Source organism: Ornithorhynchus anatinus, chromosome 12, assembly GCF_004115215.2.
Source record: "Ornithorhynchus anatinus isolate Pmale09 chromosome 12, mOrnAna1.pri.v4, whole genome shotgun sequence".
NCBI classification, from domain to species: domain Eukaryota; kingdom Metazoa; phylum Chordata; class Mammalia; order Monotremata; family Ornithorhynchidae; genus Ornithorhynchus; species Ornithorhynchus anatinus.
The window spans coordinates 16,344,574-16,364,386 of NC_041739.1; the positions used below are offsets into that span (position 1 = coordinate 16,344,574).

A 19,813-nucleotide genomic window follows, 5' to 3' on the forward strand; every position below is an offset into this window, starting at 1 on the left:
CCAGAAACAAGTCCACAGGAAAACACAAGAAGTGAAGTGGAAGGAAAAATCGCCTTTTCTCCATGAGGGCAACATCTGTAATGAATATTTAATAGAAACATTCACTTTTTGCATCTCTACCTCTTTTCCAGGCTGGTCTTACTGTCAGCCTCAGGAGACCAGCTATTGGATAGGCAAAGGGAAGAGAAGGGTGCGTAACTGGAAAGTGTCATAGGCATTCAGGAAAGAGTATTCTGGAGAGTTGATTATACCTACCTTTTCTTTTAACCCCATCCTTTTTCAGTATTGGAAGCCTATAATTTGGGGGTGACGGCAGATTCCTCCCATTCTCCACTCCTCAAACTTCCCAAGCATTTGTACGATAAATGTACTAAAATTGCCTGTTCTCTCAATTTTCATCAAATTGTTATCACCCGTACTGGCTACTGTAATCAACAAATCAGTTGTACTGAGTGCTTAATATGTGCATAGGACTGCACTAAGTGCTTAGGAGAGCACAGTTCAACAGGGTTGGCACAGAAACATTCTCTGCCCACAAGGAGCTTACAGTCTAGATGACGAGAGAGACATTAAAAAAATATATATGTACATAAGTGCTGTGGGGCTGAGGGTGGGGAAAATATCCAGTGCTTCAAAGGTACAGATCCAAGTGCAAAGGTGATGCAGAAGGAAGACTGAGTAGGGGAAAAAAGTGTTTAATCAGGTAAGGTGTTTTGGAGGAGGTGATTTTAATAAGGCTCTGTTGGGGAGAGGGGTGAGATGCTACATATGACAGGGGAGGGGGTTGCAGGCCAAAGGAAGAAGTTGGGGGAGGTGTCAGTGGTGAGACAGATGAGATCAAGGGAGAGCAAATTGGCAATGGAGGAGCCAAGTGTGAAGACTTGGATGTAGTAGGAAATTAGGGAGATGAGGTAGGAGAGGACAAACTGATGAGTGCTTTAAAGCCAATGGTAAGGAGTTTGCTTGATGTAGCAGTGGATGGGCAAAGAGTTTCTTCAGGAGAGAAGAGTCATGGACTGATTTTATTTTTTTTTAGAAAAATGATACAGATAGGAGAGTGAAGTATAGACTGGAGTGGGTAGAGACAGGGGCAGGGAGGTTAGCAAGGAGCCTGATGTGGTGGTCGAGGTGGGATATACGTGCTTGGATCAGTATAATACTAATTTGGTTGCAGAGAAAAGGGTGGATTCTAGTGGTGTTATGAAAGCAAAATGGACAGGATTTGGAGGCAGACAATGTATGGATTGAATGAGAGAGATATACCAAGGTGCAAAGGGATGGAGTAAGAGGATGAGGTGAGAGATACCGGTGGAAGAGGTAGGTTTTGAGAGGAGGGAGAACTCCTCTTGAGATACTTCTGGGAAAGATGGGAGAGTCAAAGAGGGTCAGGAACAGGGAGGAAGGGAGAGAAGCAAGGAGATTTTAGAGCGATCACACCAGATGGTTTCAATTTTATCAATAAAGTATGTGGCCAAGACACTAGGGGAAACAAATGGTAGGGGTTAACTAGGGGAGAAGGAGTTTGAGGATGAGTTAAATGTCTAAAACAGCTGGCACAGACAATGGGTATGGGATGGGCTGGTTCTACCTTCATAACTTCTCTAGAATTGGCCCTTTTCTCTCTATCCAAATTGCTACCAGGCTAAAGCAAGCCTTCATCATTTTCTGACTTTCCTACTCTACCAGTCTTCTCATTGGCTTCCCAGCATTCCATTTCTCCCCTCTCAAATTCATAATTCACTCTGCTGCCTGCATTTTTTTTCCTAAAAAAATTAAAAAATAAATTTTCAATCTCTATCTCCCCAATTTTTTAATTGTACTTGTTAAATACTTACTATGTGCCAGGCGCTGTACTGAGCGCTTGTGTAAATACAAGTTAAAAGTCACTGTCTCACTTGGGGCTCAGAGTATTAATCCCCAATTTGCAGATGAGGGAATTAAGGCAGAGAGAAGTTAAGGTGAAGCAGTAAACAAATGGAGGATCTGGGATCAAAACCCAGGTCCTTCTGATTTTGAAGCCCATGCTCTCCCACGAGGCCACTCTGTTTCCCTCTCCTGAAAAACTTCCAACAGTTGCCTACTCACCTCTGCATCAAACAGAGGCTTTAAGGCACTCTCTCCTTCACACTTAATCTCATGATTTCCTACTACAACCGAAGCCACACACTCTGCTCCTCTAACACCAACCTACTCTAGCTCATTTAGCCCACCCCCAACCCCTGCCCACATTCTCCCTCAGGCCTGGGCTCTCCCCAGCTTCATATTCAACAATCCACCACTCTCCCCACCTTCAAAATTCCCTTAAAATCACAAGTCCTTCAAGAGGTCTTCCCAGACTAAGCCTTTAATTTCTCTTATCCATCCTCCCTTCCGAATCACCTATGCAATTTGGGTCTGATCCCTTAAGCACTTTGTACCCTTTAAGCACTCTGATATTAACAGCATTTACGAACACATCTTTAAACAGTGCCATTTCCTCTCAATATATTTAACTTTATTATCTGTTTCCCCCTCTGGACTGAGCTCCTTGTTGGCAGCATTCATGTCTACCAACTCTAATGTATTTTTTTAATGGTATTTGTTAAAAACTTATGTTTTAAGCACTGTTCTAAGTGCCGGGGTAGATACAGGTAATTAGGTCAGAAAAGTTACCTATAGGGGTTCTCAGTCTAAAAACTAAATCCCCATTTTAAAAGAGAAAAAACTGAGGCACAGAGAAGTGACTTGCCCAAGATCACACAGCAGGAAAGTGGCAGAGCCATACTGCAAGTTTACAAGGGCTTAGTACAGTATTCTGCACACAGTAAGCACTTGATATCACCGACTAATATCACTGACTGATTGATAATACTGGACCAAAAGTCTAATAAGAATACTGTCCAGAAACTATCTGCTTCCTCTGATTATCTGTCCAACAACTAACCCAGGAGATAACATACGACATAAGAGATGGCAGTATGATCACGTTACTTTCAATATTCATGTGCAGATGGTATAACAGTAAACACTATTTCTCATAGCAAGGGGGGAAAGAGACAGTGCCACTTGAACCCTGATCTTGCAGGTCCAGCTCTCCGGTGACCATGGCTGCCTGCTCCCCAGAATGAGTGGTGAGGTCTTGGGAGCTGATGCACTCTGGGAGCTCCAGCCCTCTTTCCCTCCACATCACGCTAACCACCACACTCTCCACCTTCAGTGCATTATTGCGGTCACATCTCCTCCAAGAGGCCTTCCCTGATTAAGCCCTCTTCCTTCTGTGTCATCTATGCACTTGGACATTGGATATTTGCTCCCATCCTATCTCTGCACGTGCTCAATAAAAATCAAATACCTACCCAATCACACAGTAACCTGTGGCCTAGATGTCAGGGATTACCTAATGGCAACAATTAGCATTCCTAGTTCCTTTCCCACTCTATTCCTCTTTCTCTTGACCTCCTTCCTCCTTTTCCCCTTTTTCCCTCCAGTCTCCCCTTTTTGGTCATCTTTCTGACACTTGGGGCTAAACCCCAGCTTGTCCAAGAAAGCCAAATTTCATTTTAAATAAATTTGAGATTGCCTGGAATGGGTGTTCCAGTTTGTTTCATTAGTAAGGGGAAAGCCCAATAGGAAGAACTGGGTGAGATGTGAGGTAATTCTGGTGATAATGTGGAGTTAGCGGATGAGAGAGGGATAGGACAGGGAACAGTACAGTAGAAAGGAAAAAAGAAAATAAAAATGGCAACTGTGAGAGAGAAGGGGTTGTAATAACAAACCTGCCCAATTACTACTACCTGTAGTTTGGAATTTAATGACCCCAGCAGAACTCCTCCACAAGGGAATCAACTCATACTTTGAAACAAACTGTCCTTAAGACAGCTAAAATGCCTCACACTGCGATCACTACAGGAGTTTTTTTCTCAATTTAGCAAATACGTTTTCCTATGGAAACCATAACTTTCATTTGCAAACAAAATCATAAACTAAATGGATCTGTTTCCCACAGAATTAGTAAAAACAATTTAAACTCATTCCATTGGCTAAATAAGTGGCCAAAATACTTATCAGGGTCAACAATTCCACAGATTAAAATATGACCCGATTTTTACATTAAAAATACATTCAAAGAACATCTTATAGCAGAGCTACCTACAGAATCAGCTATTCAACTAATTCTTCTGTCACAACAAAAACAGAAAGAAAAATTAATATCTATATCATTATGTTCTTCTTATCGGGAATTCCAAAACTAAGGGAGCATGAACTTAAGAAACATTTTTCACAATTAACTAAAATGCTGTCATGAGGTATTTAATGCATTTTCCAGAAATACTCACTTGCACGGGCAGTCAAAAACTTTATGGCAAAAAGCGAAACTGCTCCATCGAATCTTTTGACAGTGATAAACAGAAAGTGGGTAAAGTCCGTTTCTCCCTAATGTTCTCGGGACATTTTTTGGCCTGAGACACATTCTGGTTTACACTGCTGGCATTGTCCAGGAAGGGAGGCAGTAGTTGAGCACAGAAGTCTTTCCTATCTGCATTCAGTAATCTTCCCCTTGCCCTGGGCCTCCACATTCCTTATTCACATCAGTGAAACTCCCCAATGGAATGCAATTTCTCAGGGCTGGAATGTAAACTTATTCCTGACAGACAACATACAAAGCTGGGGAAGACTCAACTGCTTGCTGAGATTTTTCCAATGAGTAACCCCATTTTACTAAATGACTAACACAAATTCCTTCTACATACTAAAGTTATTTTTTTTCCTTTACAGAGAGTTAGGAAACTACTCATTCAAGGAACAAATTCATGATTTTTGATGACACAAAAGGTTACAAAATGACTGTTTATGTGCCAAACACTCATATGATTAGGGTTTATAAAGTAAAGGATTTGTAACTACTTCCAAGTATTTACTTTCAAATGCTATTCCACATAATCTTTTTGGTTTGGAATTATAAATCATGGCTCTATCTTCTGAACTTTACCAAGGGAATAAGGGGACGAGGGATTTATCACACAGCCTGTGAATGTACTCTTCATATTTTAACTTCATGTTAAAAACAAATACCCCAGTAGGATGCCTAAACAATTTTAGTCAGTGGTTTAAGAACTACTAAACAATAGTTTAGAATATACTAGAACATATGATTTAACAGAAATGAAATAGAAACGCTTTGACAAGCCCCTTCTCAGATTTGCCATAGCTGTTTAAAAACAAAATATTAAGTACATACTACTTTATATTTTCCCAAGAATTAGCAAATTTGTGAGTTTAATGATCCTCTTCATTTCAGTTCTTTAAATTTTCTTTCAGCATGTAAATATCCTAACTCAAGCATACAAACATTATATTACCAAAAAATTTCTTTTTGAATAGCATTCCTCAGCCACTGAGAATTTACAAGGAATTTCAATTCAAATGTTATTCTTCCCACAACTAACTCGGCTTTTTCTTTAAAGCTATGGTGCCCAAGAAATCAAATGAAAGCTCCTAAGAGTGTCACGTACTTGATATTAACGTTATCGTCATTACAATTCCTTAAAAAAGGTCTAACCTGCATGGTCTTCATTAGCTTTCTGAGCAGTAGCAGCAGGATCTAGTGCTGTTACCATCTACACCATCTCTTTCCTCTGTAGCATTTTGTATTTCCCATTTGCCTGTGTTTTCGCTGAGTGAGTTCATGCTTTTGTGAGTGGCTATAAGCAGAGAGGAGCCAACATTCCTCCTGATGGTTCATTTCCTGCTTGGACGACCCACCCTCCTCCCTTGGCTGCTGTAGTTTTCAGCAGCACATGTGGACAGGAGCTGTTTCCGCATACCAGCTTTATGACCTCACCTGCTGCCTGACAGTTGGTCTGTCCAGTCAGTCAGACAGTCAACTGTATTTATTGGTTTATCCAGTCAGTTAGTCAGACACTCAATTGTATTTATTGAGCACTTACTCTATGCAGAACACTGTACTAAGCACTTGGGAGAGTACATTATAACACTAAACTGACAAATTCCCTGCCCACAACGAGCTTAATAATAATAATGATGTTGGTATTTGCTAAGTGCTTACTATGTGCAGAGCACTGTTCTAAGCGCTAGGGGAGATACAGGGTCATCAGGTTGTCCTACATGAGGCGCACAGTTAATCTCCATTTTACAGATGAGGGAACTGAGGCAAAGAGAAGCTAAGTGACTGGCCCACAGTCACACAGCTGACAAGTGGCAGAGCCGGGATTCAAACCCCATGAACTCTGACTCCCAAGCCCGGGCTCTTTCCACTGAGCCATGCAGCTTACAGTCTAGAGAAGGAGATGGGCGTTAATATAAATAAATTACAGACATATACATAAGTGCTGTGGGGCTGAGAGGGGTGATGAACACAGGGAGCAAATTGGGGCAATGCAAAGGGGAGAGGGAGAAGAGGAAAGGAGGGATTAGTTAGGGAAGGCCTTTTGGAGGAGATATGCCTTCAATAAGGCATTGAAGTGGGTCGGGGGAGAGTAACTGTTTGTCAGATTTAAGGAGGGTGAGTGTTCCAGGCCAGAGGCAGGACATGGGCGAGGGGTCAACAGCGAGGTAGACAAGATTGGGGTAAAATGAGAAGGTTGGCATTGGAGGAGCAAAGTGTGTAGGCTGGGTTACAGTAGAAGAGCAGTGAGGTGAGGGCAAGGTGATTGGGTGCATAAAAGCCAATGGTGAGGAATTTCACTGTTATCCATTGTTATAGATAGATCTATAACATATCCATATAACATAAAACACAACTTATCCACTGTTATGAATTCATTAGGCATTCTCTCTACCTACAGGGGCAAATATGGAACTCTTAGTTGCTCTTCTGCTATGAGTGTCAAGGCCACATCCTAGTTTGTTGATCTATATTAGTACAGTGCTCTGCACATAGTAAGCGCTCAATAAATACTATTGAATATTAATCCCATTTGCATCTTTACATATTTTTCAACCTTTGTAGTTCTACGCTGTACAACAAGGTTGAGTACTATTATCTGCGAAAGCTACGTTCAGTAGTAAAAATGCCATGGCATTAAGCCTGTGAATTACATTAATTTATTCTAATTTTCTACTTCTAAGAAGAAAGGCATATGGAAAGTAGAGAAGAACTGCTTTTGTTCTTTCTTCCCCAGCTTCAAAAGGAGTTTTCCTCACTGGAGTGGGCTGAGCATAGTGAGCAGCTTCATTAACAAAGGGAAGGGACAGAAAGCCAAGACAAATAAGAATGGATAGTTGCCTGGTGGAACTAACACTGTATTGTAAGCCACTACAGAGTCTCACCAGAATTCTACTAAGGGCACTTTGGGGTTTAGTTAAGAAGAACGAGGAAAGGACCAGTGTCTCCATTCAAATGTCTGAAATTGCTCAAAAGAAATAGAAGTTGCAAGTCAGTCTATTCATGTTAATGTCTCACTTACAGAGTTGCCTCTGTAAAAGTGGAGATACATATTCTGCTTCTGTTATGTCTATAAAATCTCTCCATATCTTATGTCTAGCCATATGGTGTTCCTGCCTTTCCTCATTTCAATGTCTTTAGCCTCAATATCACCAATTCGGGAAGTTGGAGAGGGCACTCAGGACTTAAGTATGCACCTGAACAACCATGATGCTGGATTGTGCAGCAATGCCAAACTTCCAAGGTGCAACAAAAGGTCAAGCATCCCTTTCTCATGAACAACCAGACTCAGTTCATTGAGGGCAGGCATCATGCCTACCAACTCTATTATACTGAACTCTCCCAAGTGCTTAGTCCAGTTCTTTGCGCATAGTAAAAACTCAATACAACAGACTTCTCTCTCTTAAACGGGATATTTGATTCATTTATGTGTCACAATTTGAGGAGAAAGGTAAAGAGATATATGATTTGTGACAACCCACTTTTCTTACTGGATGTCCCATGATGCAGAAGCTATGGAAAGAGCCCGGGCTTGGGAGTCAGAGGTCATGGGTTCGAATCTCAGATCTGCCACTTGTCAGCTCTGTGACTGTGGGCAAGTCACTTCACTTCTCTGTGCCTCAGTTACCTCATCTGTAAAATGGGGATGAACTGTGAGCCTCACATGCAACAACCTAATGACCCTGTATCCACCCCAGCGCTTAGAACAGTGCTCTGCACACAGTAAGTGCTTAACAAATACCAACATTATTATTATTACTATTGGTGATGATCACCGATAGTAAAACCATTTTAAAGCTTATAATTCTTTGATTATACCAGAGAAGTGTGAAAAAGCAGTGTGACCCAGAGGATACAGCACGGGGCTAGGAGTCAAATGGACCTGGGTTCTAATGCTGACTCTGCCACTTGTCTGCTGTTTGACCTTGGGCAAATCACTTAACTTTTCTGTCCCTTAGTTACCTCATCTGTTAAATGGGGATTAAAACTCTAAGCCCCATGTGGGACCTGGACTGCATCCAACCTGATGAGCCTGTATCTATCCTAATGCTTAGAAAAGTGTCTGGCATAGAGTAAGCACTTAAATACCATAAAAACAAAAATTCAAACTGCTCAAGTGGTCTTTTCTTTCAGCTAAATGAAAATTTAGCCATTCTCTTCATATGAGAATGTTTCGCCTCACACATCCCAACTCTCCTGATATAAGGTCTTGTTGATAACTTCCTGCTGATAAATATTATGGCTACTGCAATATTCAGCAGCTGTATTCATTGAGTATTTATTTACTTTTCCTTGGGAAAGTACTACAGACTTGGTACTTTCCCTGCCCACAAGAAGATTACAGAATATAAAGACAGACATTTAAAAAAATTAAATTACAGATATGTACATAAGTGCTATGGTGCTGAGGGAGAGGTGAAAAAAGGGTGCAAATCCAAATGCAAGGGAGACTCAGAAGAGAGTCGGAGAAGAGGAAAATGAGGGTGATGTGTTTTTCATAAGACTTTGAAGGTGGGGAGATTGAACATCTGTCGGGTACAGAGAGGCTGAAGCAGGAAGTGGGCAAGAGATCAGTTGCGAGATAGGCAAGATCGAGGTACAGGGAGTAGACTGGCATTGGAGGAATGAAGTGTGCAGCCCTACTACAACTACTGGGTTTTAGTACGAAGTCAGTGAGGTAAGAAATGTGGGGAAAGGTGATTATGTTCTTTAAAGCCTATGATAAGGAGTTTCTGGTAGGTATGCACTGTGGCCTAATGGGTAGAGCACAGGCCTGGAAGTCAGGAGAACCTGTATTCTAATCCTAGCTCTGACATTTGTCTGCTGTGTGACCTTGGGACACTCACTTAATTCCTCTAGGCCTTAGTTACCCCATCTATCAAATGGGGATTAAGACTATGTCCAACCTGATTAGCTTGTATCTACCCTGACAAATTAGGCACTTAACAAATATCATTAAAAAAAAAAACAGGCAATCACTGGAAGTTCTTGAAGAGTGGGGAAATATGGACTGAATGATTTCATAGAAAAATTATCTGGGCAGCAGAGTGAATTATAGACCTAAGTGGGGAGAGACTGGAGGCAGGGAGGTCAGCAAGAGGCTGATGTGGTAATTAATGAGGGATAGGATCAATATTTGGATCAATGAGGTCGTAGCCTAGATGGAGAGAAATGGTGGGTTTTAGCAATATTGTGAAGGTTGAACCGGCAGGATTTTGGGGACAGACTGAATATGTGGGTTGAATGAGAGAGATGAGTTGAGAAGCAGTGTGGCCTAGTGGACACAGCATGGGCCTGAAAGTCAGAAGGACCTGGGTTCTAATCCCTACTCCACTACTTGTATGCTGTATGACCTTGGGCAAATCACTTCACTGTGCCTCAGTTACGTCATTTGTAAAATGGGGATTAAGACTATAAACCCCATGTGTCCAACCTGATTAACTTGTGCCTACCCCCATGCGTATAGTATCTGGCATAAAGTAGCACATGACAAATACCATTTGCTTTTTTTTTTAAAAAAAAAAAGGATGATTAGAACGCTACAGACTTGGGAGATGTGGGGGATGTGGGGATGGTGGTGCTGTCTACAGTGATGAGAAAGTCAGGGAGAGGGAAGAATTGGGTAGGAACATGGGTTCTAATGCAAACTGAATATATTAACACTTGGTAAGCAAACTATCTAATGAAAAAGAGGGGTTTTGTTTTTTTTTTTACCAGATTTAGGTTGCCTCAAAGTATTGTGGAATCAGGCATTTTGTTTTTTTTAATGTGTATTTGTTACTATGGACAACTTTGCCAGGAAATAGCCTGCATTGGCGTAAGTCAGTACCTGGTTCCAAAAACCACAGTGGGTCTGAGTGGTGTAACCATTTCCCAGAACTCCAGAAATAAATTCCAGAATCAGAATACAGCCAAGCACAACAAAAGCAATGTGGAAGGGGCGATCAGTCTTAAAAATTGGGGTGTGAGCTACAGTGCATGTTGGGATTTGCAGTGCTCTTCTCATGGGATTGTCCAATTAATCAATCATTGGCATTTATTAAGCACTTACTTTGTGCAGAGCACTATACTAACAGCCTGGATAAGTACAAGACAATAGAGATGGCAGACATGATCCCTACCCAGAAAGCGCTTACAGTTCAATGTAGTGAGACTTTCCCACTCACAAGTTGTGATGACTTTTGAGGAACTACCTTGAAATCTTTAGATCTTGTCAGGAGTCTTTCTTTAAATGCAGGATTCCAGGAAGGTGAGACCTTGAAGTTTCCTTTTAGTTAAATGGGGTGGATATTAGCTTTAGGCCCAAACAGAGATCTACCAGGCATGAGGTCCTTCTATGAAGTCAAATACTTACAGGTGCTTAACCAAAAAAAGGAAAACTATTTAAAAAAAAAAGACAATACAAGAAGGATGAAGTCAAAAAAATATGCACTGGAACCAATAACCACCAGAAGATCTCAAGTTCAAGGGTTAAATTCAGAAAATTAACATACTACTTTGTTGAAGTGTTTGGAGATGACTACACAGTTGTTTTCTTCAATAACTTGTCTGCTACAATTATTATTACTAATAATAATAATTTGTTTTTGGAGCGTGGCTCAGTGAAAAGAGCACGGGCTTTGGAGTCAGAGGTCATGGGTTCAAATCCTGGCTTGGCCGTTTGTCAGTTGTGTGACTTTGGGCAAGTCACTTAACTTCCCGGTGCCTCAGTTACCTCATCTGTAAAATGGGGATTAAGACTGTGAGCCCCACGTGGGACAACCTGATTCCCTTGTGTCTACCCCAGCGCTAGAACAGCGCTCGGCACATAGTAAGCACTTAACAAATACCAACATTATTATTGTTTCCTTATTGTTAAATTTTGTTGAGATCTCAGATCCTAGTGTTTGCCTGCAGTAGGGCTTGGGGAGAAGCTCTGGATGCTGGGGAGAGACGTGGATCTGGGAAGCCATGGGTAAGGAAAGGAGCACTTTGTCCGTGGGCTTCCTGCGGCCAGGCCCGACAGGCGGCTAGGAGTCCAGATCCCGATGATCTCTACGCCTTCAGGGAGATGCCTTGGCTCAGCCGAAAAGTGGCATTGATAGGGGTGCAGAGATTAGGATGCACTGATCCTAAACCTGAATTATAATGGAATAACTGGAGGGCTTCAGGATCCAGCAGAGGCTAACTGGGGTCTAGGCATTCTTAAGTGACTCCAGAAGTTCTTTTGGCCTGGATTTTAGGGCTGAAAACCCCCAAGCAACATGACAGGCTACCATTAAGAAATATACGAAAATCCGTGAAAGACCAGAAAGCATTGTTTTCAAGGTTTACTATCTCCCTAACATCTTCATTTGATTTCGTATCAGAAAATCGTATTTAAATCCAACACTTTTAACTGATCTGTCGATTCCAAAAGCTTCGTATGCTATGGCTATAGGAGAATGTATTTCAACACTGCCAAAAGGAATGGACTGTTATAGACTAAAATGATTTCACTGGTCACTCAAGCTTCATTAATAGCTTTGTCACCTACAGCAAAATACTAAACAGAATTGAAACCAAACTACAATGATTAAAAATGTATGTGAGCCTTTCCTAAAATTGCAAGGCACATTTTTTTTTAAGTTACTTCTCAGTCTCTCAAATTCTATTACTTTTTTATAATAAATAAAATTGACAAATGTTATAAACATTTCCCACCTTTCATTTACTACTGAAAGAATTTTTATAACAAGTTAATCTGCTAAGGCATAAGAAAATTCAAGTAAGCACTTAAATGCCATTATTATTATTATTGTTATTATTAAGGCCAGGCTGTTCCATACTGCAGTTTATTGTTCGGAAGAGAGAAAGAAGTATTAGTTTGAAAGCTTTAAAGCAAGCAGTGCATTATATTCAAATCCATAACATTATGAAATCAGGACTTCCAAGGTAAATGATTAGGCATTCATTCATATACAGAATCACAAATATAAATTCACCTGTCTGTAGTCTTCAGGACCTTAGATCATCTTTCATATCACTTGAGCTAACTTGCTACACAAAAGAGCCTACCTCTTTTGAGGTTATTTCAAAAGTTTGTTCTTTTTAAAAAATTACTCTTCTCAAATCAGTATTCAGAGACTTTGTAAAGCCTGTATTTATACATACAAAACACCTGGAAAGTAGTAGTTATGGCAACTAAATTCCCAACTTGATCTAGCAATTCAACTACTGTCTCTGGGGTACAGTTTGCTCTTTGTGTCAGGTATCTCTACACACTAGGGTTTAGAGGTTTAGAACTGGAGACAGGGAAAAAGAAAAGCCCACAGAGCTAAATCTCTTGCATTTTTGAGCAGAGTGTTCACTTTGAAACAAACACCAGAGAGCATTTACAAACAAAAAGAAATGCATGTGGTCAGCATTTGCAATATGAAGCATTCTTTGGTTATATTTCAATAAGCAGCCTAGCTCTTTCCCCATTTAAAGTCAGCATTAAACATTAAGAAAGAAATAATAAAAATCAAACCTTCTATAAATAGTGCCAACTTTAGTGATACTAAATTTAATACAATCAAATGCTAATGCTCTCATAACTAGGACACAATTTTCAATTGCATGCCCTCAAACGTTTCAGAGTTTTTTTGTTTTGTTTTTTTTAATAATGGTATTTGTCAAGTGCTTACTGTGTGCCAGGTTTTATCGAGAAGCAGCGTGGCTCAGTGGAAAGAGCCCGGGCTCGGGAGTCAGAGGTCATGGGTTCGAGTACCAGCTCTGCCACTTGTCAGTTGTGCGACTGTGGGCAAGTCACTTAACTTCTCTATGCCTCAGTTACCTCATCTGTAAAATGGGGATTAAGACTGTGAGCCTCACGTGGGACAACCTGATGACCCTGTATCAACCCCAGCGCTTAGAACAGTGTTCTGCACATAGTAAGCGCTTAACTAATAGCAACATTATTACTATTATTACTAACTGCTAGAGTAGATATAAAATAATCTTATTAGACACCGAGCATGACCCACATAGGGCTCCTAATCTTAATCCCCATTTTACAGGTGACATAACTGAGGCACAGAGAAGTGACTGGCCCAAGGTCACACAGCAGACAAGTGGCAGAGTTGGGATTAGAACTGAGGTCCTGCTGACTCCCAGGCCTGTGCTCTATCCACTTGGCCACACTGCTTCCCACTTAGTTACTTGGTCTTTGTGACTCACTGTAACACACTATATGGCCAAGGGATCATTTAGACTTCAAACAAATGGAAGTAAAAGCAAGACCAAAGGGGATCAGGAACAAATATGGGCAAACAGAGAGGGTGCCTAAGAGCCATGCAGGGAATTTGTGAAAGCCTGCAGGTCCGACTGGAATCAAACCCTTAAGGCCCGAAGAGATAGGTATAAAAATCAAATGCTGGTTACTGCGCCAGGTTGGATGGAGGGGGGAGCTTATCCAAGAACAGAAGCGCCCACTGCTAAGCCCGAGGTGGCCAACCACATTCGGCAGAGCCATTAACAGAACTTATGGACATTTGTTCTATGAGCACAAAGACCTGTAGACAGCATGCAGCACCAGATAATGCTTCCAGGCTCTTCTGGTTGGCATGGAGTTCGCCAATCTAGTGGCACCATGACCTCATTACAGCAAGGATCACACTTGAATGACATCAAGCCAAGAGAGACAAAGCCCGAGTCAGTCTCAGAACCAAACTTCTGACCCATGCATGAACCGCCGGTGATTTCTAAGAGCGCAGAAAATGACTAGCAATGATTGTGTTTGGGGGGGGAAAAAGGATTATACAATGTTACAAACGTCTTAGCAGACAAGTAGGTAGGAGAAAACCCCAAAACAAATGTCTGGTGAGGAACAGGAAAAGAATAGAGTGTGTATCTATACTTACAACCCAGAGGCTTTCCCCATCTGTAATGTAATCAACAGCACTTTTTTTAGTGGCATTTTTTAAGTGCTTACTATGCACCAAGCACTGCCCTAAGCACTGGGTTGATACAAGATAATTGCATTGGACACAGTCCCTGTTCCATGAAAGGCTCACAGTCTTAATCTCCATTTTTCAGATGAAGTAACTGAGGCACAGTAGTTAAGTGACTTGCCCAAGGTTACCGAACCTGTGGACATAGAATGGAATTTGGGGGTAGGGGAAAGGAGAGAATGGAAAAGGAAAAGGGAAGAGAAAAAAAGTGGGAAAAAGAAAGGAGATCAGGGAGGGAAAGAGGGAGAGGAAGGGGAAAAATATTCAATTATTTATTGAGTGCTTACTATGTGCAGAGTACCGTACTAAGCACTTGGGAAAGTACAATATAACAGAGTCGGTAAATGTGTTCCATGCCTACAGCAAGTTTACAGTTTAGAGGGACTGTACAAACAGAAATAAGGTCAGAAAAGGAAGAAGGGACACAACTTTTCTGCATTATCCAGTCCAGAAGGGATTTAGCTAGGATTTTTTTTTAAATATAGGGCAGTTGTGAGGTGCATAGATAGTTGTTGCATTTTGATGTTTCCTGAATGTGTGTTTATACACTTTCTGCTATACAGTTGGAGCTGTGTTCTTGAAGAACTTTGTTTAATGGGAGAATTTGCTATAGTGACCACTGATCCAAAGATACCCCCATGAATGACAATTGTAATACAAATTCTCATATTGTTATGTCCACCGCCTGCAAAATGAAGAATGCTTTACTCATATGCCACTTCTGGTTCTTTTATTATGAAATACCATACAGCTGAAAACTTGAAACACAAAATTTTGTACAACAAGGCCAAGGCAGAGCCTTGAGACACACCACATACACACAACCATTTCTTCCTATACCAAATATGCGTGCACCAACTTGTTGATCATATTATATCCAGAGCAGTTTTGTGTTGTGGGATACTCATGAATATGTGGGCTTCTAATTGATTATATCTAAACTGAGTAATGAAAATATGTCAAAAGTGTGATTAAAGACCAAAAACCTAAATTATTCATTGACCCTTTGGTCAATTATTAGCTGTTACATTCTGGCTATTTCACAGAGATCAGCAATTCTTTCTCTTCTTTTGAGATTTCACATTATTGCCAACAGGCCATAGTCAGTTTATGAAGTTTCAAGACTAAACAAACTGTTTTCTATTATTGAAGATAGTCTAAATGATTGAATTACTGTTCGCGGTATGTAAAATTAACTCATTTTTTCCATTTTACCTCTGTTTCTTAAGCCTTAGGAAAGTCATCTTACCGTTATCACAATGAAGTAGTTTAACCATTTTTTAATTAAAATACACTTAGTTTGGACATAATGGATATTTTTACTTTGAGTTTTTGGCTAGAATATCATTAAGGAATTAGGGAATACGTATCCTATTACATGAGTCTGGACACAGGCTGCTGAAATTCTGCTCCTCTAGCCACAGTACCTTACTGATCTTTGTGTTTGCCTTTACGTTGTCGGTATTTTATTTCATTTTTCCTTACTCATCCGTTGGTAGTCATCCTTCCTCTTATTTTTTGTTATTTTAGAAAGGCATCATGTCTAACTCCTACCCACCTAGTCTACCCCAGAATTTAGTACAGTGGTCTGCCCGCAGTTCCCATTTAATAAACACTATTACTTCTACTAAGATCACTGCTGTGGTATTGGGAAAAAAACAGCTTTTATGTATGTGTTCAGTCCTGAAATAGATAAGCATTATTGTACAATTTTTTATAAGAGCACAAACCTGTGTTAAGGGACAACTGACTGACTTTCACTGCTTTTAATGTGAATCAAACCATAAATAGTTTCAGCCTCTCAAAACCCTTTAGTTCAATGCTTCGTTTCCACACATCTTCATTATAGATGCCAGTTCTAATTTGAAGTGTCCAGGAATAGCACCATAGCATTCCTTCTAAGTAACTGGCATACTTGGCTCTAATAAACATGGAGAACTAATTTTAGAATGGACGCAGTCGATGTGTCAAGAGATGAAATACATATTTCTTTTATTTTTCTACCAATGTCCCTTATATCCTGGTCTTCTGTCAAAACAGTCAAATAACCACCTGGAACCATAAGCCTCAAATCAAACCTGAAATAAGTCATAACTTAATAAGGATACAAAAAACCATTTCATGATAAAAAAAGAATCTAAAACCAACCTACAGAGTGTGTGTATGTCCACAACTTTCTCTCTCTCTTGAAAAGATCATTCTCCTAATGATCATACTTGGTTTACATGCTCTGGTTCAATTACAGTACTAAATCTAACCATTTGCACAGCTCATTTCTCTGCAGGAAAGGTGAAAGGAAAAACAATGTTATCACTCCTTCACACCCCCAAGATATTTGTTTACACTATTGGTAAAAATCAACTGAACAGTAATCAATAGCCCTCTTCTAAAGCATCTCTAAAATAAAGGTGCAAAAATGTCAGCTGGATCCACATCAGATAAAGATGTCATTTCAGTGTTCTCTGGCCTGATGGTGGAAGGCAACAAGATCCAGCTGAAAGAGCAAGACTTGGCATCTCAGTTCCTCATCTGGAAAATGAGGACAAATCTCTGTTCTCCTCCCCTCTTAGACTATGAGCCCCTTAAAAGACAGAGGCTGGGTATGACCTGATGATATATTTTTATTACCTTATTTAATTTGTTAATGAGGTGTACATCCCCTTGATTCTATTTATCATGATTAAGTTGTCTTATTTTTGTCAGTCTGTCTTCCCCAATTAGACTGTAAACCTGCCAATGGGCAGGGATCGTCTCTATCTGTTGCCGAATTGTACATTCCAAGCTCTTAGTACAGTGGTCTGCACATAGTAAGCACTCAATAAATACTACTGAATGAATGAATAGCCCAGTGCTTAGTACAGTACTTGGCATATAATAAGCACCTAATAAATACTCTCACCTATCTTTGACTTTTCTCTTTATTAATTTGTTTTTCTTAATGCCTCTCTGCCACTCACTGATGTATTTGCTAATGACACCTACAATTACCTGCTTGTCACCTGTGATGTTTTCCCCCTTGTTGTGAAGGGTAGGAGGGTTAAATTATTCAAGTTTGTCTCCGCTTTGGCTCTTCAGTCCGAATTACCACAAATAATCTACCACCTTAAAATCTTCACAAACAATTCTCCTTAGTTCAGAAGGAAAAAGAGTGACATCAGGGTTTCAGGAGTGAGCAACTAGCCTAGTATAAGCCCAAAATAGGAAAATAACAAGTGGAGTGGTGTCTAGGATGCAGTGCAAGCAATAAGTAAAACTGTCATTTTTCCTTCCAGGAGCTGACATGTTTTTTCTCAAAGAAAATCTCAGTGCTTCTGTTCAAGTTTTAATAATTACAACGACCTTTACCCTGAAGGAAATTAATCCAAATACAGATGACATTTATCTAGGTGACAATTTTAAGGCTGCAGCTTCCATAGTCAATAGTAGAGCTCAGAGCACAATGAAATAAAACACTTGGAATTATGTCATGTAGCACAAATATCAAAAACAATTAAGTCTTTAATTTTCTCGGGCTTAGCTAAAGCAAGGTAGATTTCATTTATCTGCTGAACCTAAACCTTTCACTCTCCCTGCACATCCAGAATTAAATGTGAGAAAGGAGAAAGGTGGAAGAAGGGACAAAGAAAAAGAAATACACAGGCACACACCCAGAGGCATGGGGAACATAAACACAGCTTTGCACAATGACTTGCATTATCCTTCACAATATCTACATTTATACTCCAGACTTACATATAGCATGCTTACAAATAGTAGCCTTCTTTTGGTATAAATACAAGTGGTCAGCTAGGACTATCTTTCAAAAGAATCCAAAGTTTGAGTCATAATGCATGAGGGTGCAGTTTCTCTCCAAATGTTATAGGAAAGCACCTTTAATTAGGATGCTAAGAGCAGAAGTCTGTAAAAAAAACGTTATTTTCACCAAATTTTTCAGACTTCCCAAAGTAGACCTGGCTTTTTTTCTAAAGAAGTCTGAAGGCTGAGCCACAAATGATGAGGTTCAGCTTCAGCTCTAAGTTAAGGATAGCCCTAATGCTTAAGCATGGTCTAGTGAATAAAGCCCAGGCCTGGGAGCCAGAGGAACCATGTTCAAATCCCAACTGCGCCACTTGCCTGCTGGGTGACCTTTGGCAAGTCACTTCACTTCCATGTGCCTCAGTTTCCTCAAATGCAAAATGGGGATTTAATACTTGCTCCCCCTCCTACTTAACTGTGAGCCCCATGTAGGACAGGGACTATATCCAGTCTAACTCGCATCTACCCCAGCACTTAGAACAGTGCCTGACAAATTGTGCTTAGCAAATATCATATAAAAATAAATACATAAATTATTTGAAGTATTCTCCAAATATTTCATTGTTCAGGATCCCTATTTTGGGGGATTCTAGCTTTTCAAGTGGTGCTCAATACAATCAATGGTAACATTGATGGAACTATTCCAGAAGTTGGATTGGGCATCTGTGACAAAATGAAGTCTAAAGAATTTACAGAAGTAATTGTCTTCATCAGGCGACACGGGATTTGCAATAACTAAAAATGTGGCTGCCCTAAAATCAAGAAAATCCTAACATGACTCATGGTGTGTGTAATAGGTCCAGTCTGTTTCAACCTGTTCTATATAACTACGCTTAGCGATGCATCAAGGAATGTGGAAGCTTGTGTCTGAACTGACTCTTGATATTCCAGGAAATTCTTCCAACTTCCTAAGAGCATTATCAAAGTCCTAGAATTAGCCAAAAACAGGCCCTTTTATTGTAGATGACTGTTCTAGAAGCACACACAAAAACTTTCCTAAATGAAAAAAGTAGTATGGGTTCATAATTAGCCCCAAAGCAATCATGGTTATGTACCAAGCTACACTCAGAAAGCCCAACTGAAGATGTCTATCTAACAGATGTGAATACTATCACCAATTTCTGCTGCTCAGCATGTTGCCCAATGTTACAACTAATCAAGAAGAAAAGTGTGTTTAGTACAAAAATACTTGTTAATGAAAGCAACCTCCATTAAGAAAGGGTCAAAAAAAAGGAAGAAAAAAATATTAGGCCGCTTTCTTCAAAGCAGTATTTTGGTCAATATCCAAACAAAGCACAATCAATGGGGATATTTGACTTACTTTTATTTTTATGTGAGCCTGAATAAGCAAATTCCTACAGAGATGCAATATAAACTGAGTTGCTCTACTGAATTACAGCCTGCTTTACTTTAATTTCCTGATACAAAATAATTTCTCCCCCCAGAAAACTGACTACATTCTTACAAATCAAGCATGCTAAATTCTAGTCCAAAATGAAGCAGAAGATAAAACAAAGTCCAAAATGATTGCTCTTCTCATCCCAAAATAACTGGGGAAAATTCATGGATACATCATTAGCATGCAACTTCAGGTTATAAGGAAGGGATTTCCTTCTTTGTCAGTGAGTATGAATACTATTTCTAGGCTGTCACCTCAAAATGAGACATTATGGTCTTTCTG

The 19,813-nt window shown here is 40.1% G+C and overlaps 1 protein-coding gene across 9 annotated transcripts in view; it reads right to left on the bottom strand.

Annotated features, from left to right (window-relative positions):
- The window catches only part of RAPGEF2 (Rap guanine nucleotide exchange factor 2), a 141,707-nt gene that overhangs the window by 103,346 nt on the left and 18,548 nt on the right, over positions 1-19,813 (bottom strand). The window contains exon 1 of one of the 9 annotated variants that reach the window (XM_016228572.3): positions 5,540-5,678. The exons of 7 other annotated variants lie outside the window; for them this stretch is intronic. Coding sequence is in view for 1 of the 2 variants with exons in the window: in XM_016228573.3 (XP_016084059.2) it covers positions 4,317-4,450 (134 nt within the window). In the remaining variant the exon portion in view is untranslated. Of the gene's footprint in view, positions 1-4,316; positions 4,466-5,539; positions 5,679-19,813 lie in introns of those variants that run through there. One more of the 9 variants, XM_016228573.3, reaches the window with a different exon arrangement.